We start from the raw sequence: 27,679 nt of genomic DNA, 5'->3' as shown, positions 1-27,679 counted from the left end.
ACACTAAGCGGGTGGTGAACCTATTTGAAAAATGACCTGATTTCTTAAATAAGTGACCTTTTTAAAACTGAAGTATAGTTGACTCACAATGGTGACTTTTTTCATGAAGCAAACTGTTACAGATGAAATGAGATACAAATGCAACACATGATATTGTACAACATAGGGAATATAGTCAATATTCTATAATGACTAGAACCTTAAAAATTGAGAATAATTTTATTGTACACCTGTAACTTACACTGTTTGCAAAAATTCAGTGAGAGACAAAGCGATAAGTAAGAGGTAGGATTTGTTAGGATTCAGAGAGAAGCCCGGAGAAGGCAACGGCAACCCACTCCAGTGTTCTTGCCTGGAGAATCCCAGGGACGGGGGAGCCTGATGGGCTGCCATCTATGCGGTCGCACAGAGTCAGATACGACTCAAGTGACTTAGCAGCAGCAACTTTTACTGTACAGCTATGCTTCAGTTTTTCAAAGTGAATAAATAAAATGAACAACAACAACAAAAAAAATGCAATGTGCAGACATTTTTTACATCCTGATTCAAACAAACAATAGAAAAATAGTTTTAAGACAACTGGGGAAGACTGAACGTGGACTGAGAATTATACAGTATTATGCTCACTCAGTCATGTCCAACTCTTTGTGACCTTTTGGACTGTAGCCTGCCAGGCTCCTTTGTCCATGGGGTTTTTCAGGCAAGGATACTGAAGTAGGTTGCCATTTCCTTCTCCAGGGGATCTTCCCAGTCCAGGGACTAAACCACAGTCTTTTATGTCTCCTGTATTACAGGCAAATGTAATATTAAGTGTTAGGTGTGATAATACCTCTGTGCTTTATGATATCCCCTCATATCCCTGCTAGGCTAGGGGACCAACAATCACAGCATCACTTAACCCCAAGCTGCTTCTAAAAGCCCAGGTGCCTCAAGCTCACAAAACCTTAAGATTTTAATTCCATTCAGATGTGCTCATCCTGTTTTCTGACTCTGGTAGGAGTTGAATTGTAGAACAAGAGGAAGGTTAGGGGAGAGAGCTAACATTTATTCAGCTCCCATTTTGTGCCAGGCACCATAATATGTTGGGGGTTGTCATAATCCAAATGATGTACTTTAGTCCTTAAAATGGCAAGAGGGAGTATATGAAATTATCCTCTTTACCAGTGAGGATAAATGGCTAAGTGATATTACCCCAAAGTGAAGAGACAGGATTTTGCTTATGTCTCTGTCTTCAAAAACCTCTTTCCATCATAACATGCTGCCACATCGCAAAGAAATGTTGGTTGATAGACTCTTGATTCAGCTTCCTGTCAGATCCTTTACTTCCTCTCGAATACCCACAGGCACTGCTCTGATCTGTGCCCTCATTGATTATTACATGGACCTCTATAATGAGCCCTAAGATGGGTCTCCTTGAGTCTGCATGACCTCCAGTAAGACTGAACCTCTGGTTACTAACTGAAACATGTATCTCGCCTCTAGTGGTTTCCCTTAGAGGGACCCTTCCTCATGACTGCTCAGTGACCAGCCAGCCTCCACACATAAAATGTTCTCTCCACCTTTACAGGTGAGCAGGCTGTTCCATTTTCTGGGAATGTCCTCTTCTCCCCCCCACCTCCAGCTGTTCTCTGGGCACACTGTTAATAACACTGAAACTTGGATCAGGTGCAACCTCCTCTGGGAGGTCTCCCCTAACTTCCATCACTCCTTCTCTACTCCCAACAAAATTCATTCATTCATTCCAACATTTATGGAAAGCCTTACTGAGGTGTCGGTGAACAAAAACGAGTTTTTGTCTACATAGATCTTACATTCTTGAAGGAATGAGAGGAATCAGTTAATAACCATGTAAACAGATATAGACTTAATTTCACATTTCTGTAAGTGCTCTAGATAAAATTCCCTAGGAGAATGAGAGGCTTCCTTAAACATGGTGGTCAAGGAGAGCCTCTCTGAGGAGGTGACAAGTTACTGAGGCCTGAGTGGAATAGTCACACAAAGATCTGGGGATGATGGAGAAGTCAGAAATCAATGATTCATGAGAGGGGAATAACTGGAATAGCTAAGATAAATAAGAGGCTGGCTTTAACCAGAGAAGGGACATTTCTTCCACTCTGACAAGGTAGAAGACATAAAACATAAATCTAGAGATAGAGAAATTAAAAATGGTTATACAAGGATAACAGTAATGGGAATAGGACTGTTTGTCTATGTGACTGAAAATTGGAAGAATATTACTTCAATAAGACCAGATTTATTGTCCTCATGTATATGAAGTCCAGAGATAGGCTGTTCAGGGCTGGTCTAGTCTGGAAGTCCTGGAAGTTGCTAGGGACCAGGCCCCTTTCAATTTAGTATTCTGCTATCCTTAATGTATGGGCCTCCTCCTCCTGGCCTAAGATGGCTGCAAGAGGCCCAGCCAACACAGCTCCATTCCAGGCAGCAGAATAGAGAAAGGAGAAGAAAAGGATTGAAGAGCAAAAGTCAGATATCTTTTAAGGAGGTTTCCAGAAAATTTCCCAAAATACCCACCCCTAATATTTCACTGGATAAGGAAATAGCAACCGCCTCAGTATTCTTGCTTGGAAAATCCCATGGACAGAGGAGACTGGCAGGCTACAATCCAGAGGGCCACAAAAAAGTCAGACACGACCTAGTGACTAAACAATAACAACATTTTATTAGCCAATACTTAATCATAGGGCTATGTCCAACTGCAAGGGACACTGGAAAATGGGATCTTTATATTGGGCGGTCGTATATCTAGCTAAAAATCCACTGCTCAGGAAAACCTTTGGGGCCCAGTCCCTTTCCTCCTTTATGTCCTAACCATCTTCAGAGTGTTGCCTTTTGTTCCTGTGCTTGTCACCTCATGGTTGCAAGATGCTTGCTGAAACTCCAGATGTCATGGCTGTGTGCAGGGGAGAGAAAGAGAGGAAGGGGAGAAGGGACATCCCAGTTGTTACTATATCCTTTCATCAGGAAAGCAAAACATCCCCTAGAACCAACTCCAGGAGACTGCCACTCAATACCCACTGGACAGAACTGGGACACATGGTCATACTTAACTGCAAAGAAGGCTCAGAAATGAGGATGCTTATTCCTCTTGGCATAATGCCATCCTGAACAAAATCACAGTTTATAGTAATGCAGATGTTGGATGAATATTGGATAGGGAATTAAGAATTTCTGCCACAGTCATCAATCTAATCTAGCTAAGAAATCAAGTACAGTAAGACAAAAGTGATAAATTGTGAAATAATGAGGGGTCTGTGGGTTGAATGTCCTCATGGTAATGAAGAATTGTTGGAAGAACATATTATGTGAAGTGGGAGGCCAGGATGTGAAGGTCAGAGATTGCTGTGCTTGAAACAGATTTTAGAGATGATGTACTTATTGGGTACAACAAGCCCAGGCATTCAGCATATCCCCCTAGCCAGAGTACTTTTGCCAAACCTCTAATATCACACTTGCCACTCTGTCTGTGTGACTGACTATAGGCCGTGAGCACCTACAGCAGTAAAATCTGCATTCTAGCACCTAACACATAGTAGCATTAAAACCAAAACATTTGAAGAAATGAAATAGCACACCAGTGAGGAAAGACAATTTTTAGTTTTACTGCTGCTGCTGCTGCTGCTAAGTCGCTTCAGTCGTGTCCGACTCTGTGCGACCTCATAGACAGCAGCCCAGCAGGCTCCGCCATCCCTGGGATTCTCCAGGCAAGAATACTAGAGTGGGTTGCCATTTCCTTCTCCAGTGCATGAAAGGGAAAAGTGAAAGTTAAGTCGCTCAGTCATGTCCAACTGTTAGCGACCCCATGGACTGCAGCCTACCAGGCTCCTCCATCCATGGGATTCTCCAGGCAAGAGTACTGGAGTGGGGTGCCATTGCCTTCTCCGTTAGTTTTACTATGTTTCTGTTATTCTTACAATATGCCAGGGTGACACAGTCATCAGCTTATAGCAGTAGTGTGTGCCAAAGGTGACATCCTGTCCAATTTTTATGTCACAGGGGCCAACTGCTAATTCCACAACCTCCCTATCTTTGCTACAAGCAACTCTCATGAGTTGGTGGCCAGGGAATGAGGTCCCCCTACATGCCCAGAAGTTAGCATCCGCTAGTTAGCCAGGGAAAGAGGCAGGAGAAATTGGGATGCCATCTTTGAAATGTCATTGAACCACAGGATACCATATATTAATAAGAAATTTTGAGTATGCTTTTCAGTTATAATAAATAGCTTATGATTCTGGAAAAGATGCTATGAGTCATAAATACGTTATCTACTTGAATCTTCTCATAGAAACAGTTTTATTAGAAGATATAGGCCTAAGGGCCTACTTTTGCCCATTTTTAATAGAAATAACCCCAAATACCATGTTTATTTACCTGTCCCATTAGCCACAACTTATGTACATGTAAAGTATAAACCTCTTTATATATGTAAACCACCTGAATGGTAATTACAGAAAAACAGCATTGCATATGATATAGTATAAGAGCGTATTATGAATAATTCTAATGTGGCTTCACCATTGCCATATTAGTATCTCTGCAACAAATCAGAAAGTAAAAAGGTCACTTTTATCAGGAGCATTGCATTGAGAAGTTTCTTTGGGAAAATTTATTTATTTATTTTTAAATATTTATTTGACTGCACTGGTCTTAGTTGCAGCATGTGGGATTTAGTTTTCTGACCAGTGATCAAACCCCCTTCATTGGGAGTGTGGAGTCTTAGCCACTCAACCACCACGGAAATCCGTTTTTGGGAGAGTGTAGAGGGATATATCTGAGGATAATTCTAGGGATGGTTAGGACCTTTTGTTAAAAAAAAAAAATCAGCAATTTATTCATCTGCTTTCTTTATTTTCCCCAAGTTTCAAGTTGTAAATTTTCCTGTGGCAAACACAGGGATGGAGGTCAGGGTTTTGTATTTTTAACACTAGTGAGGAAAAGCCAGTACTCTGAGGTTACACAGAGCTGAGTCTGAACCCTAGTTCTCCTGTTTCTTAGCTTTAAATTACTATTCTCTCTCATCCTTGGTATGTTCATCTGTCAAATGGGGATGACAGTAATTCCTTCCTTCAGAAATGTCGTGAGGATGAGATATGACTTCATTATCATGGCTAACACAGGCTCCTGCATGGTCTCCCTGCCTCCACCCTTGTCCTTCTACATCACAGTCTCCACATGACAGTCAGAGGGACTCTTGTCAATTGTAAATCATACCCAATCGGTCCCCTGGTGAAATGCCTCTCATCTAACTCATGATTTCTGCCGTCCTCACAATGGTCTGTAAGATCTGACCTCTACCCCTGTTCCTACTTCTCTCCTCCTTGTACATTCCTCTCCATCTTCCTTGCTGTTCACACTCCTAATTCAGGGTCTTTAGCGGTTCCGTCTTCTCTGCCTGGGATACTCTTCCTCCAGGTATCTGCACAATGCCTTACTCCCTCATGTCCATCAGATTTCTGCTCAAGTGTCACCTTACAACTGAGACCATCCCAACACTCCCTATGGTCCTACCCTAACTGTTCTGTCACCAACTAACGTATTATATGTTTACTTTTCAAACAGTTTTCTGTTTTCCTAATGACTACCTTACCCTAACTAGAATGTAAGCTCCCTGAGAGTAGAGAAGTTCGGTTGATGCCTGAAATAGTGCCTGGTACATATCAGGTACAGTGCCCCATACCTGGTGAATGCTATGTAAGTGTTATTTCTTCTGATTATTTGTTGACCAGAAGAATGAACACTTACATAGCATTCACCAGGTATGGGGCACTGTTATAAACATGTACATATGTTACTTCATTTATCCTTACAACAGAGTATCACAGAGCCCATTTTGCAGATGAGGAACTGAGGCCTGGAGAGGTTAAGTGACTTGCTGAGGTACAGATAGTAAGTGGTGGAGAGCTAGTGCGGGACGTAAACCCATACTTCTAACCATTGTGTTGCCACCTATTGAGAGCCTATTCCAGGCTGGGCACTGTCTAGTAACTGGTGACAGCAATGAACTAAACAGAGTCTCTCTACTTTAGATTAATAAAGACTGAAGAAATAAAATAACAAAACAGAAATAGACTCATAGACATAGAGAACAGACTGGTGGTTGCCAAAGGGGTGGGGGGCAGGAAAGGGATGGACTGGGAGTCTGCGGCTGGTAGATGAAAACTATTGTATTTAGAATGGATAAACAACAAAGCCCTAATGTATAGCACAGGGAACTATATTCAATATCCTTTGATAAACCATAATGGAAAAAGAATATTTTAAAAAAGAATGTATTAAAAAAAGAAATAAACAATATATAAACCTTAACAGGTCCAAGTTTGTATAAAGAACAGTAAAAGTCATTTGGAGGATAACTGGGGAAATCTGAATATAAACTGGGTATCTATTATATTCAGGAATTACTGTTAATTTTGTTAGATGAGATAATGGTATTGTGGGCAAGGAGGAATGTGTTCATTTTTAAAGATGTATGTAAAAGCATTAAGGGATGATATGTCATTAGATCTATATTTTAAAACATTTCAATAAAAAATAGGTGAGGCAAAACTGGTAAATGTTAACACTTATTAAATCCAGGTGAAAGAAAAATAGTTATTAATATACTATTTTTGGTTTATTTGAATAGTTTCATACTAAGAAGATTTTAAGAAGTCACAGAAAGGGAAAAGTAGTTTTTAAAGGTTTCTGCTCTCATGGAGTTTATATTCTAACGAAAAGGCAGAGTTCACAATGCTTGTTGGTCTATTGTAGGCATTCACTTTTCCCCACTTTATTCTATAAAATCCACCTGGTATTTCATTAGCAAAATTTTCCCACCCAATATTAAGTGAGATATAACCCACAGTGAAAATCTGTAAAGCAACCCTTTCTTACCCTTTTTCCATCTTTGATCTCTCATCACATTATTCCTCATAATGACAAAAATCCTCAAAAGTTTAGTTTTGATCAAATTTTGAAAATCATTCTCAATGAGATCCATATTCACAAAATTAAAGATCCTTCCCATCTTATACACAGATCGTGCATATTGCTGTATCGACTTAGATCACAATCTACATTTTTACATTCGATTGATAGAGTATCCATTTTATGGAATCCATTTGGAGAATAACTCTCAAGCAATGAGATCCATTTATTTTCCCTGCTCTGTAAACATACGATTTGTATCATGCTTCTAAGTAGTTCCTTGGATTTAAACAATTTCAGTTCAGTTCAGCTCAGTCACTCAGTCGTGTCCAACTCTTTGCGACCCCACAGACTGCAGCATGCCAGGCTTCCCCGTCCATCACCAACTCCCAGAGCCTACTCAAACTTATATCCATCGCGTCGGTGATGCCATCCAATCATCTCACCCTCTGTCGTCCCCTTCTACCTCCTGCCCTCAATCTTTCCCAGCATCAGGGCCTTTTCCAATGAGTCGGTTCTTCACATCAGGTGGCCAAAGTATTGGAGTTTCAGCTTCAGCATCAGTCCTTCTAATGAATATTCACACAGTAGGAAACCCTCTCACAGGCAGTCCGTAGGGAGTTTTGGAATCTCAGAAGGCAACATAACCGGAAAAAAAAAATGCGGAAAAGAGAACTTTTCGCGAAAGGCTCTAACCTAACAACCTAACATGCAGCCTGGCCCACTCACAGAACAAAGGATTGAGTAAATACCAAAGGAGAGCTAGCCGGTTAAACAGTTTAGGAACCTCTGTTTTGAAATTCGCCTTCAGACAGCTCGCCAGACAAAACAAGAAAATCAAATACTTTCTTGGCCTATAAAGTTTTTCTCCTTCTCTTCCTCCCTCCTTCTTTTGTGTTTGCTATTTCAAACCCTTTCCTTGACTGCTATGAGTATATATGTACCCAAGGTGCCTAAAAGAAGGGCTGGGCTCATGTTGATTTGGAGCTAAGATATACTATAAAGAAAAGGCACCAGAATACAGCTTTTTCAAATGTTACAGAAGAGTGATAATTCTTGATTGTGATTCTTAATTACAACTGAGAAATTCCAAATGATTTGTCATTTTAGTTTTTTCGTGTGAAATGGAATTCCAAAAACAATTTCTTCACTTTGGAGAAAGAGCTTAAAGTAGCAACTGGGGTTTACCTAGTTTAAAAGGTTGGCAGTGGGCAATTAAAGGTGGTGATATCCCAGTTGGATCTCACAACTACTCAATAATACAAGGTTTTAAGTTGGTGCAGTAGGCTTACAGAACAGCTGGCAAAACAGCACTGTTTGTCATTGACTTTACAATGCAAAATTAGGGCTATTTTTGTGTCAGCAGTTATGCATTTTTAAGCAGATGTCACTGATATTAGATATAAAACAACAATAGGGATCCAGGCCCTGGAGGTAAAGTCAGGATAGGAAGCAGTCCGTGCCTCTTTCTAAATGAAGCTCACCCCTGCTTGCAGTATTTAAAAGAACACGGGGCATATAAGATCCCTTATCTTTATAGTCATTTGCCAAGATTCAAAACTCTGGGGAAAATAAATTTCTGGCCATAGTTTTTTTTCTTTTTTCCTGGAATAATATTAGTAACAGCAACTATGTGTTCTAAAATAGTCTTATTTTCATATATTTTATTTCATTGTCTTTATAACCTAGAGATCTCCAATTTTGTGTTTATGAACCATTCTGGCTCCCCTGAAATTCTTGGCAAAATAAAAATTTAATGAAAGCAGAAACTTAATAGTAACAAAGATGAGAAGTTTAGGTTCCATTTATGATAGCACTTTTTTTTTTTCCATGAGAGCCTTTATTATTACCTGGTATTTTCTTACTGATGGTGTATCTCCATCGCCCAAGAATGGGGACCTAGTCTGAATTGTTCCTCCCAAAGTGCCTCTAATAGTCCTTGGCAGATAGTAAGCCCTCCACAGATGGTAACTGAAGAAACCCAATGTGACAAGTCCAATTACAAAGATAGGAGTGAGCTGCTTTGAGAGTGCAAAGTGGAAGTCATACAAGAGTATCAGGATGTTAATTATAGTGTATTAGTTCAGGCTGTTGTATCTGAATGCCATAGACTGGAGGCTTATAAACAACAGAAATTCCCCATTCTCACCTCCTCCTCCTTCCAGCCTCTGGCAACCACTAATCTACTTTCTGTCTCTATGGATTTCTCTCTTCCTATCTCTACTCCTATATTTATTGGAATATTCATTGGAAGGGCTGATGCTGAAGCTGAACCTCCAATACTTTGGCCACCTGATGGAACAGCTGACTCATTAGAAAAGACCCTGATGCTGGGAAAGATTGGAGGTGGTGGTTTCCAAATACCAGGGTGTGTGTTTGCATCTGAGCTTTGTGTTGCACTGTGAAAACTGCTATACTGTGGCATATCTTGGCATATTTGTTACATGGAGGAGGAAATGGCAACCCACTCCAGTGTGCTTGCCTGTAAAATTCCATGAACAGAGATGATTCGTGGCCTACAGTCCATGGGGTCCAAAGAGTCAGATACAACTGAGGGACTGAGCATGTACAGATCTCTCTTAATGAAGGAAAAAAATGACAGTAAAAATGAAAAAGTGTGATGCCGTCCATACAAGGAGACGAGTCAACAAACAAACAAAATATATATAAAATACTATGAACGAAAGACTTGAAAGACAAGTGCTTAGGTATAACCCACAAAATAAAATCGGTCATTTGCAAAGTATTGCCATGATCTACACATATTAATTCAAATATTCTGTATTTTGCAAAAAAAGTCATTTAAATTTTGTCATTCACTTCTCATATTTCTTTATGTCTTTGTTAATGTCCCTCTTTTATTTTTGTTATTTTATTTTTTTATAGCAAAACTGCTTTATGGCCAATGAGTTATGCAGCAAAAATGCTTGAGGCAAAAATAGTTGCAACAAAGATGTCCACAGCAAAGATGTTTATGGACAGAGTACCTGGAACTGATACAAGCAATTATAAAAAGGGTGCCACATGATGGCTGCCCAGCTCTGTGAATATACTAAAAGTCACTTTTAAAAGGGAGAATATTAGGGGATATAAATTAAATCTCAATAAAGCTATTGTTTTAAAAGGGGTATCACAGCAGTTAAGAGCACAGTCTGGATTCCTACATTTCTGGATTCATGATCCTTGCTCTGATACCAGCTGTGTTCTCTTCGCCCATCCAATATTTAACATTTCTGAATCTTGGTTTCTTCGTCAATAAAGTGAAGATAATAATAATATCTCCTTCTAGGATTATTCTGAAGATTAAACAATTTAGCATCCTCAAAGCACTGAAAATAACACCTGGTACACAGCAGTGAGTTGTTATCACTCTGGGGGAGTTAGGGAGGGAACAGAAATTCAAAAGAGAGCACACCCAAAAGTCAGAAACCTCTTGGGCTCTATTCCTTGCCACCTGGAAACTTAACAACAAAGAAAGCTCTTTTGTCATAGAAATTGACTATGCCATGAACATATCTGAAACAACAATGGCATGTTTTTCCATTTAGAACACAATTTCCTACCTTCACTCTCAGGGGGGAAAAGAAAAAGGCTTCTAACAGCTTTATGGAGATATAATTCACCAACCTTAAATTCACCCTTTCAAGGTGTACAATTCAATGTTTAGTAGATTGCCAGAGTTGTGCAGCCATCACCACTGTTTAATTCCAGAACACTTCATCATCCCCAAAGACACCTGACAACCATTAGAGATCATTCCCCACTCTCCCCACCTCCTCCTTCCGGCCTCTGGAACCACCAATCCACTTTCTGTCTCTACGGATTTCTCTCTTCCTACCTTTACTCTTGGAAAGGCACGTGGAAATGAACTGTGCTGCTTTTGGGGTTGCCAAAGTTTCCCTTCAGATTCCAGAGGAAAAATAAATGTTTTCTGATCAATTACAGCTGGGAACAACCTAAGTTTAAAAAAAAAATTAAAATCAAATTTGCTGTCCTTAAAGCTTCAAAATTGTAATTTAAAACAATGCTTCCTAGTTAAATTACATTTTATAGGAAATATTCTATTGGTAATTATAATAAATTTGACTAACTTTAGTATTTTTACCACTATAAAACTGCAGTTGTTTATTAAGTATAAGAACTTCCAAGTCTGATAAGGACCATTATAGCATGAATAAAAAGTTGTATCTCTGGCTGAGTTTATATGAGTTACAACTGACAGAATTACTGCACTATAAAACATTTCTTGGTCAAAAAAATACAATATGCTGTATTTTGTTAAATAAAGTTAAGTCACAAGATAAGCAATGTTAAGTATATTAAAAATGCTATTCCCTAAGCAGTTCATCCTTATATCTTTAAACTTCTACTGTTCTATGTAATTGCAAAGACTTAAGGATCAAAGTCTCTGCAATTACACCTGGCTTCCCAGGTGGCACTAGCAGTAAAGAACCCACCTGCCAATGCAGGAGACCTGAGTCACAGGTTTGATCCCTGCATTGAAAAGATCCCCTAGAGAAGGAAATGGCAACCCACTCTAGTATTCTTGCCTGGAGAATCCCATGGACAGAGCAGCCTGGCGAGCTACAGTCTACGGGGTCGCAAAGGTTGGACATGACTGAAGCGACTTAGCACTGAGGATAAAAAGTGTTAAAGGTCTTCCTTCCTTGTTAAGCAGTCAGGAGTTCCATGGGATAGCAATGCGCAAACAAAATAAAGTTATAAGAATGTGCATATGCGTGTAGTGTAGGTCTTAATTTAAAGCAGGTTCCAGTTCTTTAAAATGGTTAACATAATTAAGGTCAATTAAACTCAACAACCAATGACTCAATTTCTTGATTCTATTGTGATGTCCACTTCTGTAAAATTATCACTAAAAAGCAATTTATAGACTTCTGGTTTCATTTCAACACGTAAAGAGCTTGGAAGTTATCACTCCAACCCTCACAATAAGAAACGGCTGAAGAAACAGAAAAGCAACTCTTCTTGGATACATCAAAGAACTGAGGAAACTGCAGGGAAAGCTGGTGCCTTCAAAACTGGAAAAAGAAGTGGATAAAACCCAAGAGCAGAAACCTGCTGCTAGAGCCAGTACTGGAAGAACACTTAAATTCTAATCAGCAAAGTGCTGGAGGTTCAGTGTAGATTCACTTGAGAGTTAAAATCTCTGAGGGGCCAAGTCTTAGCACAGCCTATAATTTCATGAGTTTTACTTCTAGGAGCCCCACCTTATTTTCTCTGTGAATATCAGAGGAAAAACCCTCCTGCTTCTAGCAGGGCAAAGAAAAGGAAGAGAAGCCATTTCAAAATACTCCAAGTTCTGTTCTTTGTTCTGTTCTCTATAATGAAGGCTATGTCTCATGGAGAACTATTTTACCAAAGCCTTATCTGATCTGAAGGGGGGCAATTAGCTAACTCCAGCCCTCTTTGGTCTTTCTGTCTCACCAAAGAGGAGAAAAAATGCCGAGAAAAATTTGTGATGAGTCCAGGGGAACAGACCCTCCAAAAGACTGAGACCTAATCACAGGATTATTGAATGCTTCCCCCAACACACACATTACATCCACTTCTGCAGACACAAGATTACAGATGGAAGAACTGCAAGGCTCAGATTCTACATAGGAAGGAGATTCTAGGGAAACTCAAAGACAATAGAGAGGCCAAAAACAAAGATAATTGGTGAAACTGAAGCCTCAGATACCTACGGTTATAGCAGACAATAAACACGGCATAACTCCTGGCTATAAAAATGCCTACTTACACTAAATGCCTACTTACCTGCCTAGATTCTCTGTGTGGTTTATCATCTGTCATTAATTTTGGAAATTCTTAATATCTTATAGAAAAACCTGCCCATTTTTTCCACCCCCTCAGCAGCACTGAGTACTAGGGTGGCTTTATATGTTTTGCTAATTTGTTAGTTTTCTGTAACAAATTAGATCACAAACTAATGGATCGCACCTTTGTCTACCTCAATGAAACTACGAGCCATGCCATGTAGGGCCACCCAAGATGGACGGGTCATGGTGGAGTGTTCTGACAAAATGTGATCCACTGGAGAAGGGAATGGTAAACCACTTCAGTATTCTTGCCTTGAGAACCCCACGAACAGTATGAAAAGACAAAAAGATAGGACACTGAACGATGAACTCCCCAGGTCGGTAGGTGCCCAATATGCTACTGGAGATCAGTGGAGAAATAGCTCCAGAAAGAATGAAGAGGCTGAGACAAAGCAAAAACAACGCCCAGTTGTGGATGTGACTGATGATGGAAGTAAAGTGTGATGCTATAAAGAACAATATTGCATAGGAACCTAGAATGTTAAGTCCATGAATCAAGGTAAATTGGAAGTGGTCAAATAGGAGATGGCAAGAGTGAACATTGACATTTTAGGGATCAGTGAACTAAAATGGACTGGAATGGGTGAATTTAATTCAGATGACCATTACATCTACTACTGTGGGCAAAAATCCCGTAGAAGAAATGGAGTAGCCCTCAGAGTCAACAAAAGAGTTCAAAATGCAGTACTTGGGTGCAATCTGAAAAACAACAGAATGATCTCTGTTCGTTTCCAAGGCAAACCATTCAATAGCACAGTAATCCAAGTCTATGCCCCAAGCACTAATGCTGAAGAAGCTGAAGTTGAACGGTTCTATGAAGACCTACAAGACCTTCTAGAACTAGCACCCCAAAATGATGTCCTTTTCATTATAGGGGACTGGAATGCAAAAGCAGGAAGTCAAGAGATACCTGGAGTAACAGGCAAGTTTGGCTTTGGAGTATAAAATGAAGCAGGGCAAAGGCTAAGAGAGTTTTGCCAAGAGAACGCACCAGTCATAGCAAACACCCTCTTCCAACAACACAATACACAGCTCTACAAATGGACATCACCAGATGGTCAACACCAAAATCAAACTGATTCTATTCCTTGCAGCCAAAGATGGAGAAGCTCTATACAGTTAGCAAAACAAGACAGGGACCTGACCATGGCTCAGATTAAATTGAAAAAAGTAGGGAAAACCACTAGACCATTCAGGTATGACCTAAATCAAATCCCTTACAGTGGAAGTGACAAATAGATTCAAGACATCAGATCTGATAAACAGAGTGCCTGAAGAACTATGGATGGAGTTTCATAACATTGTACAGGAGGTGGTGATTAAAACCATTCACAAGAAAAAGAAATGCAAAAAGGCAAAATGGTTGTCTGAGGAGGCCTTACAAATAGCTGAGGAAAGAAGAGAAGCTAAAGGCAAAGGAGAAAAGGAAAGATAAATCCATCCGAATGCAGGGTTCCAAAGAATAGCAAGGAGAGATAAGAGAGTCTTCCTCAGTGATCAATGCAAAGAAATAGAGTGGGAAAACAATAGAATGGGAAAGACTAGAGATCTCTTCAAAGAAATTAGAAATACCAAGGGAACATTTTGTGCAAAGATGGGCACGATAAAGGACAGAAATTGTATGGACCTAACAAGCAGAAAATATTAAGAAGAGGTGGCAAGAATACACAGAAGAAATATACAAAAAAGTTCTTAATGACCCAGATAACCATGATGGTGTGATCACTCACCTAGAGCCAGACATCCTGGAGTGTGAAGTCAAGTGGGCCTGCGGAAGCATCACTATGAACAAAGCTAGTGGAGGTGAAGGAATTCCAGCTGAGCTATTATTTCAAATCCTAAAAGAAGATGCTGTGAAAGTGCTGCATTCAATATGCCAGCAAATTTGGAAAACTCAGCAGTGGCCACAGGACTGGAAAAGGTCAGTTTTTTCATTCCAATCCCAAAGAAAGGCAATGCCAAAGAATGTGCAAACTACCGCACAATTGCACTCATCTCACACGCTAGCAAAGTAATGCTCAAAATTCTCCAAGTGAGGCTTCAACGGGACATGAACTGAAAACTTCCAGATGTTCAAACTGGATTTAGAAAAGGCAGAAGAACCAGAGATCAAATTGCCAACATCCGTTGGCTCATAGAAAAAACAAGAGAGTTCCAGAGAAACATCTACTTCTGCTTTATTGACTATGCCAAACCCTTTGACTGTGTGGATCACAACAAACTGTGGGAAATTCTTCAAGAGATGGGAATACCAGACCACCTGACCTGCCTCATGAGAAATCTGTATGCAGGTCAAGAAGCAACTCTTAGAATTGGACATGGAAAAACAGACTGGCTCCAAATTGGGAAAAGAGTGTACTTCAAAGCTGTGTATTGTCACCTTGCTTATTTAATTTATATGCAGAGTACATCATGTGAAGTGCCAGACTGGATGAAGCACAGCTGGAATCAAGATTGCCGGGAGAAATATCCACATCCTGAGATAGGCAGATGACACCACCCTTATGGCAGAAACCAAAGAGGAACTAAAGAACCTCTTGATGAAAGTGAAAGAGGAAAGTGAAAAAGCTGGCTTAAAACTCAATATTCGGAAAACAAAGATCCGGTCCAATTACTTCATGGTAAATAGATGGGGAAACAATGGAAACAGTGACAGACTTTCTTTCCTGGGCCTCCAAAATCACTGCAGATGGTGACTGCAGCCATGAAATTAAAAGATGCTTGCTCCTTGGAAGAAAAGTTATGACCAACCTAGATAGCATATTGGGAGAAGACAATGGCAACCCATTCCAGTACTCTTGCCTGGAAAATCCCATGGACAGAGAAGCCTGGTAGGCTGCAGTCCATGGGATCTTGAAGAGTCGGACACGACTGAGTGACTTCACTTTCACACACTGGAGAAGGAAATGACAACCCACTCCAGTGTTCTTGCCTGGAGAATCCCAGGGACGGCAGGGCCTGGTGGGCTGCTGTCTATGGGGTCGCAAAGAGTCGGACACGACTGAAGCGACTTAGCAGCAGCAGCAGCAGATAGCATATGAAAAAGCAGACACATTACTTTGCCAACAAAGGTCCATCTAGTCAAAGCTATGGTTTTTCCAGTAGTCATGTATGGATGTGAGAGTTGGACTATAAAGAAAGATGAGCACTGAAGAATTAATGCTTTTGAACTGTGGTGTTGGAGAAGACTTTTGAGAATTCCTTGGACTGCAAGGAGATCAAACCAGTCCATCCTAAAGGAAGTAAGTCCTGAATATTCATTGGAAGGACTGACGCTGAAGCTGAAGCTCCAATACTTTGGCCACCTGATGCAAAGAGCTGACTCACTGGAAAAGACCCTGATGCTGGGGAGACTGAAGGCAGGAGAAGGGGATGACGGAGAACGAGATGGTTCTATGGCATTACCAATGTGATGGATGTGAGTTTAAGTAGTCTCCAGGAGTTGGTGATGACAGGAAAGCCTTACGTGCTGCAGTCCATGTGGTCACAGAGTTGGACACAACTGAGTGACTGAACTGAACTGAACTGCTAATTTGTTAGGCAAAATAGTAATATTGGTTTGGCCAAAAAGTTTATTCAGGTTTTTCTGTAAGATGTTATGGAAGAACCTAAGTGAACTTTTTAGCCAACCCTATGGTTCAACAGTGCTATTAAACATTTTTCACATATTTACTGGTTATTTGCATTTCTAGCTCTGTGAGTAGTCCACTGATGTCATTTTGTCTATGTCAAGGTTTTTTATTATGATTATGGCAAGAAAACACTTTGTATTTAAGAGTATTAGTAATTTTTGTATCACATATGTTGGAACTGTTTTTCCTATTTGTTATTTTATGATGCTTCTTAAAATTTTTATTTTTTGTTCCAAAAAACTTCAAAGCCACAAAGAAACTGAAAGGATAGTGAGCATGCAAATACCCTTCACCTAGATGACCAAGTGTAAACATCTGCCCCTGTGCTTTGCCTCCCTTTGTCCATAGGATGTAGTCATATTCTGAATAAGTGGGATTTGTGTACTGCCTTGTAACAATGCAGAAGAGGATGGCTCTAAGGGGGTTCAATAACTGAGTGAGAATATACCTTATAATCTATGCTTATCATTTAACAGAAACCTCTTCTTTCCTTCTCATTGTTTCTCACTATTATTTATTTGCTTTGTTCTTTTTTTGCCCCTCAAACACTAGTGCAACACAATATAAAATGAAGATTTCTGTGCAGTTCTGATGGTGTTGGTACAGATGGTAGTCACCCTCCTAGTGTCAATAAGCAAAGCATGGTCGTTAAGAACAGTGTGAGCAGATATCTCATGCAATAAAATCTGTGGAAGCCAGCAATGATAAGAGGAAGAACCACACTTTGACACAGAAGAAGAATCATTGCCAAAGTGGGAATAATAATGAAACCTATTTTGAAAACAATACAAAAGCACTTTGAGCTCTTTGGAGAAAACATACCACTTTTGATAATATCCTTATCATTGTTTTCTGAATGACTGCTGAGGAAATCTTCCATTTGCTGGAATCCATTGTCATCATGTTGTGTACCTACTGGGTTTTGTCTCTATTATACAAAACCACCAGATTTTTTCTAGAGCAATACTGGCGAAAAAGGAAAACCATCCTCTGTGAAAATTAGACTTCTTGGCTTTTATATAGCTATGGTGTAGGAGAGGACATTTGCAGACAGTTGACTGGACTCTAATCTGGGCCTCACTGCTTTTTTTAAGTTTTAAAAATTAAAGTATAGTTGGATTATAGTGTTGTGTTAATTACTTCTATACAGCAAAGTGATTCAGTTATACATATTATGCATTCTTTTTAAAATATTATTTTCCATTATGGTTTATCATAAGATACTGAATATAGTACTTTGTGCTATACAGTAGGACCTTATTGTTTATCCATTCTATACATAAAAGGTTACATCTTCCATTCCCAGGGACTGCCTTGGACCTGCTTACTTTGAAGACCCAGTTCGGACTCTCTCCAGTTTTTGACCATGGCTCACTTCATTTCATTTTCAAATTTTAGGCCACTTTATCATCCCAAATCCACAGCTATGACTGAGATGCTCCCCCAGGCTTGTAGGGCTCCTACGAACTTGCCAGGCTCCCATCTTCCTGATAAGACAGCCAGTGGTTGTATTACTTTATTGAACAGGAAAGGAGGGATGCAAAGACCATTTCTGGGTGCCAGCTGCATGCCCCAGTTCACATCTTTCTTCACTCTTCCAGACCCTAACAGGGGCAAGGGTGCTCCTTGACCATGGAGAACTGTACAAGCAAAATGCTCTGCAAGAATCTTTGTATTTGGTTCTCTGCTACCTAGTCTGTTCTCTTCAGCTATCATATCATGCAAAATTACAGCCCAGAAACTCTGTACTTTGTCAAGATGAGAACACAAAGAGGAACTGGAGACAAGACAGGAGAACTTTCTTTAGAGTTGGTGACAGACATCTCGTCTTCCTTCTCTTGTCTCCTGTCCTACTTTCCCCACCTTCTCCATTCTGGAGCTTTCTTATTGCTGTGTGCACACTCCATCTCTTGGATGCACACTCCCCACCTACTACAGATCTCCTGGCTGCCATCTAAATAGTCCTCCCACTTTGCCTTGTGTGGCTCTCTTGATTTATTATTATTTTTAATATTTATTTATTTGGCTGTGCTGGGTCTTAGTTGTTGCATGCAGGGTCTAGTTCCCTGACTGGGGATCAAACCCAGGCCCCCTTCATTGGGAGCGTGGAGTCTTAACTACTGGATGTGAGGGAAGTCCCTGTTCTCTTAATTTAGAACTGAGTCAGTATGAGGTAGTAAAATAACCTCCAATATTTTCTTCTCCAAGAATCCCTTTTGTTATTTTCCCTACAGATTCCTTGTTTCAAAAGATGATTCATATAAACCTATTTGAAAATCATATTTTTATTCTCAAATTAAAAAATCTAAGATAGGGCAATTCCCTGATGGCTCAGTAGTTAAGACTTCATGCTTTCATTGCCAAGGGCATGGGTTTGATATCTGATGGGGGAACTAAGATCCCACAAGCTGCACGGTATGGCCAAAACAAACAAACAAAACCCTAAGATATAAAACTAGACAGACTAGGGAAAGGTTACCTCTGCCAAGGGATGATGGTTGCCTGTGGCACTACTTTCATAGAGGGGAAAGGGAAATGGGTACATTGAACACCAAGGCTCTGTTTCCCACTACGAGAGCTGGGACCTGGTTGTATCTCTGGGTTTCTCTGAAACTTGACCTCCCTGTCTGATATGATTCATTTACCCTTGATATATATTTATGATGCAAAAAGGACCACAGGGTTTCAAGCTTCATACAAAACCGTGATCTACGTTCACTTCAATTCAGAAGGCCTGGATGGAAGAAGGTCCAAAGTAAGAAAAGGTTATTTCTCTTTTTATTTCTTTTTAATTTTTTTTTGACTATGGTTGGTTTACAATCAGTTATACATATATACTCACCTAGAGTATATACACTCACCTAGAGCCAGACATCCTGGAATGCGAAGTCAAGTGGGCCTTAGGAAGCTTCACTATGAACAAAGCTAGTGGAGGTGATGGAATTCCAGTTGAGCTATTTCAAATCCTAAAAGATGACGCTGTGAAAGTGTTGCACTCAATATGCCAGCAAATTTGGAAAACTCAGCAGTGGCCACAGGACTGGAAAAGGTCAGTTTTCATTCCAATCCCAAAGAAAGGCAATGCTAAAGAATGCTCAAACTACTGCACAATTGCACTCATCTCACACGCTAGTAAAGTAATGCTCAAAATTCTTCAAGCCAGGCTTCAGCAATATGTGAACTGTAAAATTCCCAATGTTCAAGCTGGTTTTAGAAAAGGCAGAGGAACCAGAGATCAAATTGCCAACATCCACCGGATCATCGAAAAAGCAAGCAAGTTCCAGAATAACATCTATTTCTGCTTTATTGACTATGCCAAAGCCTTTGACTGCGTGGATCACAATAAACTGTGGGAAATTCTTCAAGAGATGGCAATACCAGACCACCTGACCTGCCTCCTGGGAAACCTGTATGCAGGTCAGGAAGCAACAGTTAGAACTGGACATGGAACAACAAACTGGTTCCAAATAGGAAAAGGAGTACGTAAAGGCTGTATATTGTCACCCTGCTTATTTAACTTATATGCAGAGTACATCATGAAAAACGCTGGGCTGGAAGAAGCACAAGCTGGAATCAAGACTGCTGGGAGAAATATCAATAACCTCAAATATGCAGATGACACCACCCTTATGGCAGAAGGTGAAGAGGAACTAAAGAGCCTCTTGGTGAAAGTGAAAGAGGAAAGTGAAAAAGTTGGCTTAAAGCTCAACATTCAGAAAACAAAAATCATGGCATCCAGTCCCATCACTTCATGGCAAATAGATATGGAAACAGTGGAAACAGTGGCTGACTTTATTTTTCTGGGCTCCAAAATCACTGCAGATGGTGATTGCAGCCATGAAATTAAAAGACGCTTACTCCTTGAAAGGAAAGTTATGACCAACCTAGACAGCATATTAAAAAGCAGAGACATTATTTTGTCAACAAAAGTCCATCTACTCAAGGCTATGGTTTTTCCAGTGGTCATGTGTGGATGTGAGAGTTGGACTATAAAGAAAACTGAGCTCCAAAGAGTTGATGCTTTTGAACTGTGGTGTTAGAGAATATTCTTGAGAGTCCCTTGGACTGCAAGGAGATCCAACCAGTCCATCCTAAAGGAGATCAGTTCTGGGTGTTCATTGGAGGGAGTAATGTTGAAGCTGAAATTCCAATACTTTGGCCACCTGATGCGAAGAGCTGACTCATTTGAAAAGACCCTGATGCTAGGAAAGATTGAGGGCAGGAGGAGAAGGGGACAACAGAGGATGAGATGGTTGGATGGCATCACTGACTCAATGGACATGAGGTTGGGTGAGCTCTGGGAGTTGGTGATGGACAGGGAGGCCTGGTGTGCTGTGGTTTATGGGGTTGCAAAGAGTCAAATACGACTGAGCAAATAAACTGATACTGATACACATATCCACTTTCTTTTAGATTCTTTTCCTATATAAATCATTAAAGGGTATTGAGTTCCCTGTACCATACAGTAGGTCCTTATCAGTTATCTATTTTTTATATAGTTGTGTGTGAAAAGGTCATTTCTCTTTAACTCAATACTAATTTTAATAAATCATCTCTTAGGTTGTATTATTAATGTATATGTTAGTTGCTCAGTTGTGTCTGACTCTTTGTGACCCCATGGTCTGTAGCCCACCCAGCTCCTCTGTCCATGGAATTCCCCAGGCAAGAATACTAGTGTGGGTAGCCATTCCCTTCTCCAGGAGATCTTCCTGACTCAGGGGTTGAACCTGAGTCTCCTACATTGCAGACAGATTCTTAACCATCTGAGCCACCATTTCAAGCAAGTTTTATTACTTTTGTTTTGTTTACCCTGGATACCAAAATCATCTTTACAGTAAAGCACATATGACAGGCTAAAAACTGTAAAGAAAGCTCCACATGATCTAAATAGCATAAAAATTGATTTGCTTTAAAATATTTCCTATAGGAATTGAATTTGGCATGTTGTTGTTATCGTCTAGTTACTAAGTCGTGTCTGATTCTTTTGTGACACAATAGACTGTAGCCTACCAGGCTCCTCTGTCCATGGGATTTCCCAGGCAAGAATACTAGAGTGGGTTGCCATTTCCTTCTGCGAGGGATCTTCTTGACCCAGGGATTGAATCTGCATCTCCTGCATTGACAGGCAGATTCTTTCCCATTGAGCAACCAGTGAAGCCCTTGAATTTGGGATATGCTTCACTAAAAATACAAAAGATGTAACACCAAAACTAGGACCCTGAAATAATTGTCATGATGTCAAGCATTAAAATGCAGTAAAAATAACATAGAATAACTTTATTAAAGTCTAAATTCTACCATTAACTTCATATGCAAAACTTGTATGGAAATTAGTAGAATGGATATAAACAAAGCCAAGGAAATTTTGTCTTTACAGTCATCTCACTGAGTGAGAAAAGTTGGTGTTTTTTTTTTGGTACTTATTTTAGACCCTAAAATGGCTATTTTACTTACCATTTGGAAGCATGAGAAGAATATAAGTTATAATCAATAGGAGTTGTTAACACATGTTGGTGTACAACGTTTAAATACTTCTCGATGTGTATCTGTCACAGAAAAGTTAAAATTTAGGCCATTAGAGTGGACTGGAAATCCTCACCTAATTTTCTCCATTTCATTAGGTTAACCCTCTGAGTGGTGTAATTAAGCCAAAAGACATAACATGCTATGTGTTTATTACAAGCCTAAGGTATCATTAGGCATCTCAAGGCCAAATTATTTTATCCCAAAAAGCATCATAAACAGTTGAGACTCAAAGCTTAAGTGACCTGTAGCATTCTTCACAAATGAAAACTGCACAGTAGTCAGTGTGCTACTTGGTTGGGGAAACTTGCCAGGTACCATGGACACAGAGTAATGTCTTTCTCTTACTAGGACTTCAAGCAAGCATCTGAGGAAAGAGTTTGGCCTTTAGGTAACAAGTTATTTTAAATGGCCAAACCCAAAAACTCCAGCTGGGTCCAGCCCTGTTACCATCATGTTATATAGGACAACAGCATGCTAATCTGATGAAGCAACAACATATACCACATCTCTCAGCCTCAGGAGCTGAGCTAGGAAGCCAGTAAGATGGAATAGTGAAGGTTGAAGCAAAAGTAGAGATGCTGATAGAGGTCTAGACAATGGAGGTGGTCTTTATTGGAACCATGTGCTAATAGATCCTGGTTTTGTATATGAATGTTATCCTAGTCTGAAGATTGGATTCTCCTGTGCCCTTAGGTGCTTCTATAATAATGAAGTTCCTATCTACTTTATTTTTTAAAATATTTATTTATTTATTTGGTTGTGCCAGGTCTTCATTGCAACATGTGGGATCTTTAGTTGGGGCATGTGAACTCTTATTTACAGCATTTGGGATCTCGTACCCTGACCAGAAATTGAACCCAGGCCCCCAGCATTAGAAGCTTGGAGTCTTAGCCACTGGACCACCACAGGAAAGTCCTCCTATCTACTTTATTTCTATTCCCAGTGTTATGTACTAGGTTACAATATTTAAAAATTACTTAATCTTAAAATACTTAACCTATTAAGGAAGAGTGTTTATTATTGTTTAGAATCCCAGTGATTCTGATAGAAGCTCTCTGCAATGTGTGAATCCTTTTCTGTCAGGCATACTGTTGGACTAAGAGTAGTTATTTTTAAAATTATAAATTCTTTTTGTCAAACCACCTTTTCGGGGTCACAAATTACTGCACGATCATGTATTATCCACATCTCACATTATTTGTGGCATGTGACAGGATGTAAATCAATCAGTCAGCTAATAATCACCATTCTTAAAAAAGGAACAGGATGGGAAAGCTGATGACCAACTGAAGCCCCCTCTGTTCCAGAATTACACAGAGCCTGGGAGAAGCACAGTTCTTCTTGAGGAATCTTTGTCTCCTTCCAGGATTTTATTTAACATCTAAAGCTCTACTTACTTTTAACCCCATTTCAGTCCTTTTGATTGCTGTTTCAAGATTCTGAATGTCTAGAGCCCCGCCTTTTTCCTCAAGCGGGAATTTTGTTAATTTCTCCTTTAATTCATAAAGATCTTCATGGACCTAGAGAGAGAAAAATGTAAAAGAACACATAGATATTACACCTACAACAGTTACTTAGCTTAAAGGTTTGCAATCTGCTTGAATTACTAGAGACAATAAAGTTAGTATTCATTGAAAAGACTGTCCTTATAGTTCTAAGATGTGCTTTATTAGATGGCTCCAGGTACTGTCTTTCAGATTTTGAAAAATTAAGATTTCATACAATTTTCTATTTGTCCTTTCCCTACTAGAAACAGATCCAAGATAAAATTGCAACCCAAATACTTTCTGCTTTCTCTGGTGGAAAAGAAGGTGGGTCAGATATAAGAAAAACTTCATTCCAAACTCTGATTTCTACTAATTGATTGAGAGGTTAAAAAAGGAAAAAGAAAAGAAAACTTCCAGAAAAGAGAGGTTCTAGTGAAAACAGTGCCTGTCAAAAGAGAATTATAAATATGTTGACAGGGTCTGTTGGTTTTCCATTCTAGCTAGATCTTCCCCACTTAGTGCTCTGAAGAAGCAGTTTTGTAGGTGTGGCCTTAATTTTGTTTTATGTACTCAGAAATGAAAACAATCCATGAAGAAAAAGCAACTCATTACTTGAACATTTTCCTTCAGTTCATATTTTCCTTAGAAATGATGAACATTTCTCCAAAGTCAAGCACCCTCAGAGTAACATGAGCATTATGAAATTAGACAGCACAAGATTCTCTGCCTTCATATTAGAAACCAAACTTCCAGAGACAAATACAGATGGCACCAGTTATGGCATGGGCTGCTGCCACAAGAGAAACATTTTGCTATGCAAATTTATGAACCCGACACCTGTTTCAGCAATAGTCACACCAATAACAATCTGCAGATTGGGTTGCTAAAGGCATTTTGAAACAGTTATCTTTTTCTCTGTTGGTATAACTGGACCTACACACTGATGCAGCTATGTTATCAATTACTCTCAAACATTCCCAAGGAGCCAAGTATTTGAAAGATCAAAAGATTTGCATCTTTTCACTGATGAGCAGCACAATCTGGCAGACAGATCAGGTCATTTGTACCCTGCACAAATTATCATGTTGAGCCTCCTGGGCTCACAGATTGAAATTCGAACACACCTACTATTTGCTGGTAGGCACTAAGGATGAAGATGTATTAATACTTTTTTCAATTGTTTTGTCCAAATTACTGCTGCAAGCTATTTATAGTCTATTGTCTAAAGACATTTGGAAAGTACAAAAAGGCAGTTCAAGGGCAAGCCCACTTCCAGGCCCATAATTTTTTGGTTTAACTTTTTCTTTTTTAAGATTTATTTATTTATGGTTGCACTGGGTCTTCACTTTTCTCTCGTTGTGGTGCATGGAATTCTCATTGTGGTGACTTGCTGCAGAGCATGGGCTCTAGGCACACGAGCTTCAGTATTTGTGGCTCTAGAGTGCTGGCTCAGTAGTTGTAGCTCAGGCTTAGTTGCCACAAGGCATTTGGGATCTTCCGAGAGCAGGGATTGAACCCGTGTTCCCTGCATTGGTAGGAGGATTCTTAACTACTGGACCACCAGGGATGCCCTTGGCTCAACTTTTGAATGCACTGAATTTCCTTCTTGTAGCTCTAGTATTTGTAGCTTCATGTATCCTTCTATAATTATACCTGTCAGCTGCTGGAGAGAGTGAAAACAACACTGGATTATTTATCAGGGGACTGAAAATCTGGTTACTTCATCTGCTTTGTAGGAACCATTATGTCTTCATAGAGTTGTGAGATAATATGTAATAGTCTAATAGTAATAACTTGGTAAAAGGCAGATGAACATGATTCCTTGTTCTATTACTAGTCACACATGTCCATGCACACCATCCACATTTCCTCTAGCGTCCTCACCAAGGGGGAAAAAGAGAATTACTCTTCTTATGGAATGAAAATGAGACAATACACGTGAGAATGAACTAATATCAGCTTTGGAATCAGACAGCTATGAACTAGAATTCTATTTCCTTCTTTACTAAACTGAGATAGGCAAATTTACTATTTTTTAGAGCCTTAGTGTTCTTATCTGTAAAATGGGGATAAATAGCATCTTTCAATATAGTGGCAAGAATAAAATGAGTTAAAAATACGTAAAGTGCTTTGTACAGGCCCAGCCACAGAGGAGGGCACTGAGCCAATGTTAATTCTCTTCTCCTGATTGGTAAAACCTAGTGAAACACTTGTATGTAACTGCTGCTGCTGCTAAGTTGCTTCAGTCGTGTCTGACTCTGTGCGACCCCATAGACGGCAGCCCACCAGGCTCCGCCGTCCCTGGGATTCTCCAGGCAAGAACACTGGAGTGGGTTGCCATTTCCTTCTCCAGTGCATGAGAGTGAAAAGTGAAAGTGAAGTCTCTCAGTCGTGTCCGACTTTTCACGACCCCATGGACTGCAGCCTACCAGGCTCCTCCATCCATGGGATTTTCCAGGCAAGAGTACTGGAGTGGGGTGCCATTGCCTTCTCCGTGTATGTAACTGGCACTTAGTAAACATTCATTGATTTGAGTTACTCTCTTAATCTTTTTCAAGAGTTTTTACTTTCCTAGCCAGGTATTGTCTTCTTCCCTCTTAGTAACTGCACATCTGTTTGTATAGCTGCAACAGAGACAACTACTGTAGGAAATGTTTCACCAGACTTGGCTAGAAAAAGATTAAGTTCTAAATCTTTGTTCCTTCTTCAAATAGATTCACTCTTCCATACTGAAATTTTGTGTCACCCATCATTTTTGTGATCATCAAATACATTTCCCACTTGGAGGAAGATTTTGACAGTTTGGGGACATGGCTACTTATAAGAAGCTCTCAAAAGATTTAATGCAGACAAAAATTGCTCTACAATTTAAATTATTTTTTAGTCTTTTGCCATACCACGTAGCTTGTTGGATCTTAGTTCCCCAACCAGGGATTGAACCTGGGCTCTTGGCATGAGGAGTCTTAACCATTGAACTGCCAGGGAATTTCCTAGAATTTAAGAGCCATGCAATGAGACTCAGTTGTGTCAAAAGCAGTTTTATAATTCCATTTCTCTGCTAGTCCTAGGATCACACTTTGATATAAGAGCTAAAGATAAAGAGTTTAAATGAGTCATTCTCATTTTATTGTTATATGTTGTACACTCCTGGCAAACCAGACAGAAGAGGTTAATAAGAGTTCAGTCAGTTCAGTTCAGTCGCTCAGTCGTGTCCAACTCTTTGCGACCCCATGGACTGCAGCACACCAGGCCTCCCTGTCTATCATCAACTCCTGGAGTTTATTCAAACTCATTCCACTGAGTCGGTGATGCCATCCTATTATCTCATCCTCTGTTGTCCCCCCTTCTCCTCCAGCCTTCAACCTTTCCCAGCATCAGGGTCTTTTCAAATGAGTCAGTTCTTCGCATCAGGTGGCCAAAGTATTGGAGCTTCAGCTTCAGCATCAGTCCTTCCAGTGAATATTCAGGACTGATTTCCTTTAGGATGGACTGGTTGGATCTCCTTGCAGTCCAAGGGACTCTCAAGAGTCTTCTCCAACACCACAGTTCAAAAGCATCAAATCTTCAGTGCTCAGCTTTCTCTATAGTCCATCTCTTACATCCATTCGTGACTACATATAATATTAATTTTTTCCCCTCATTATACATATTCTTCATTGTATCATGGAGAATTTTATACTGTATCTACAGGTCAGACTCAATAATTAGATTAAGGGGCGGCCTCTCTCTACATAGCCCTCAAGTTTGTACAAAGTAACCCTTTTAAGCAAGTAGGGATGTTGATCAACATGGATATGATTATTCCTAGTTCTTCCCAAAGAGAGATCTAGCCTCTGCCCTTAGACCCTGGGAAGTGATCACTAGGCCCCTGGAGTATCCCACTTGATGGGGATGGGGTTTATGATGGGGGCTTTGAGCTATACTGTATCAGTTCTAATCTCTAGAGGAATTAGACTGAAATCATTAGTCTGCTCTCTAGGAAGGGCTGAAGACTAAAGTCAGCCAAATGGGCATTGTGATTGAGCTCCAATAAAACCTCTGGACATTAAAGTCTTGGGAAAGCTTCCCTAGTTGGCAATAATCTGTATATGTTGTCACATATCATGACTGAAAGGAGGTAATGCCCTCTGTGACTCCACTGGGAGAAAATGGCTGGAAGCTCCATTTGAACCCCTTCTGGACTCTGCCCTGAGCATCTCTTCCCTCAGTTGATTTTAATTTCTATTCTTTTGCTATAAAAACACTGTAATTATAAACATAGTGCTTTTCT

The 27,679-nt window shown here is 39.9% G+C and overlaps 1 protein-coding gene across 8 annotated transcripts in view; it reads right to left on the bottom strand.

The window, feature by feature from the left end:
* The window catches only part of IQCH (IQ motif containing H), a 220,420-nt gene that overhangs the window by 190,901 nt on the left and 1,840 nt on the right, over positions 1-27,679 (bottom strand). For all 8 annotated transcript variants that reach the window (XR_014060030.1, XR_014060031.1, XR_014060032.1 and 5 more), the window contains exons 2-4: positions 23,320-23,442; positions 21,851-21,942; positions 10,763-10,880 (exon numbers count right to left, since the gene is read on the bottom strand). Coding sequence is in view for 1 of the 8 variants with exons in the window: in XM_081511842.1 (XP_081367968.1) it covers positions 10,763-10,880; positions 21,851-21,942; positions 23,320-23,442 (333 nt within the window). In the remaining 7 variants the exon portion in view is untranslated. The remainder of the gene's footprint in view (positions 1-10,762; positions 10,881-21,850; positions 21,943-23,319; positions 23,443-27,679) is intronic.

Source organism: Giraffa tippelskirchi, chromosome 7 (genome assembly GCF_054371585.1).
Source record: "Giraffa tippelskirchi isolate mGirTip1 chromosome 7, T2T-mGirTip1v1.2.pri, whole genome shotgun sequence".
NCBI lineage: Eukaryota > Metazoa > Chordata > Mammalia > Artiodactyla > Giraffidae > Giraffa > Giraffa tippelskirchi.
Note: the sequence above shows the minus strand (reverse complement) of the source record. Positions and strands in the feature narration are given on the sequence as shown.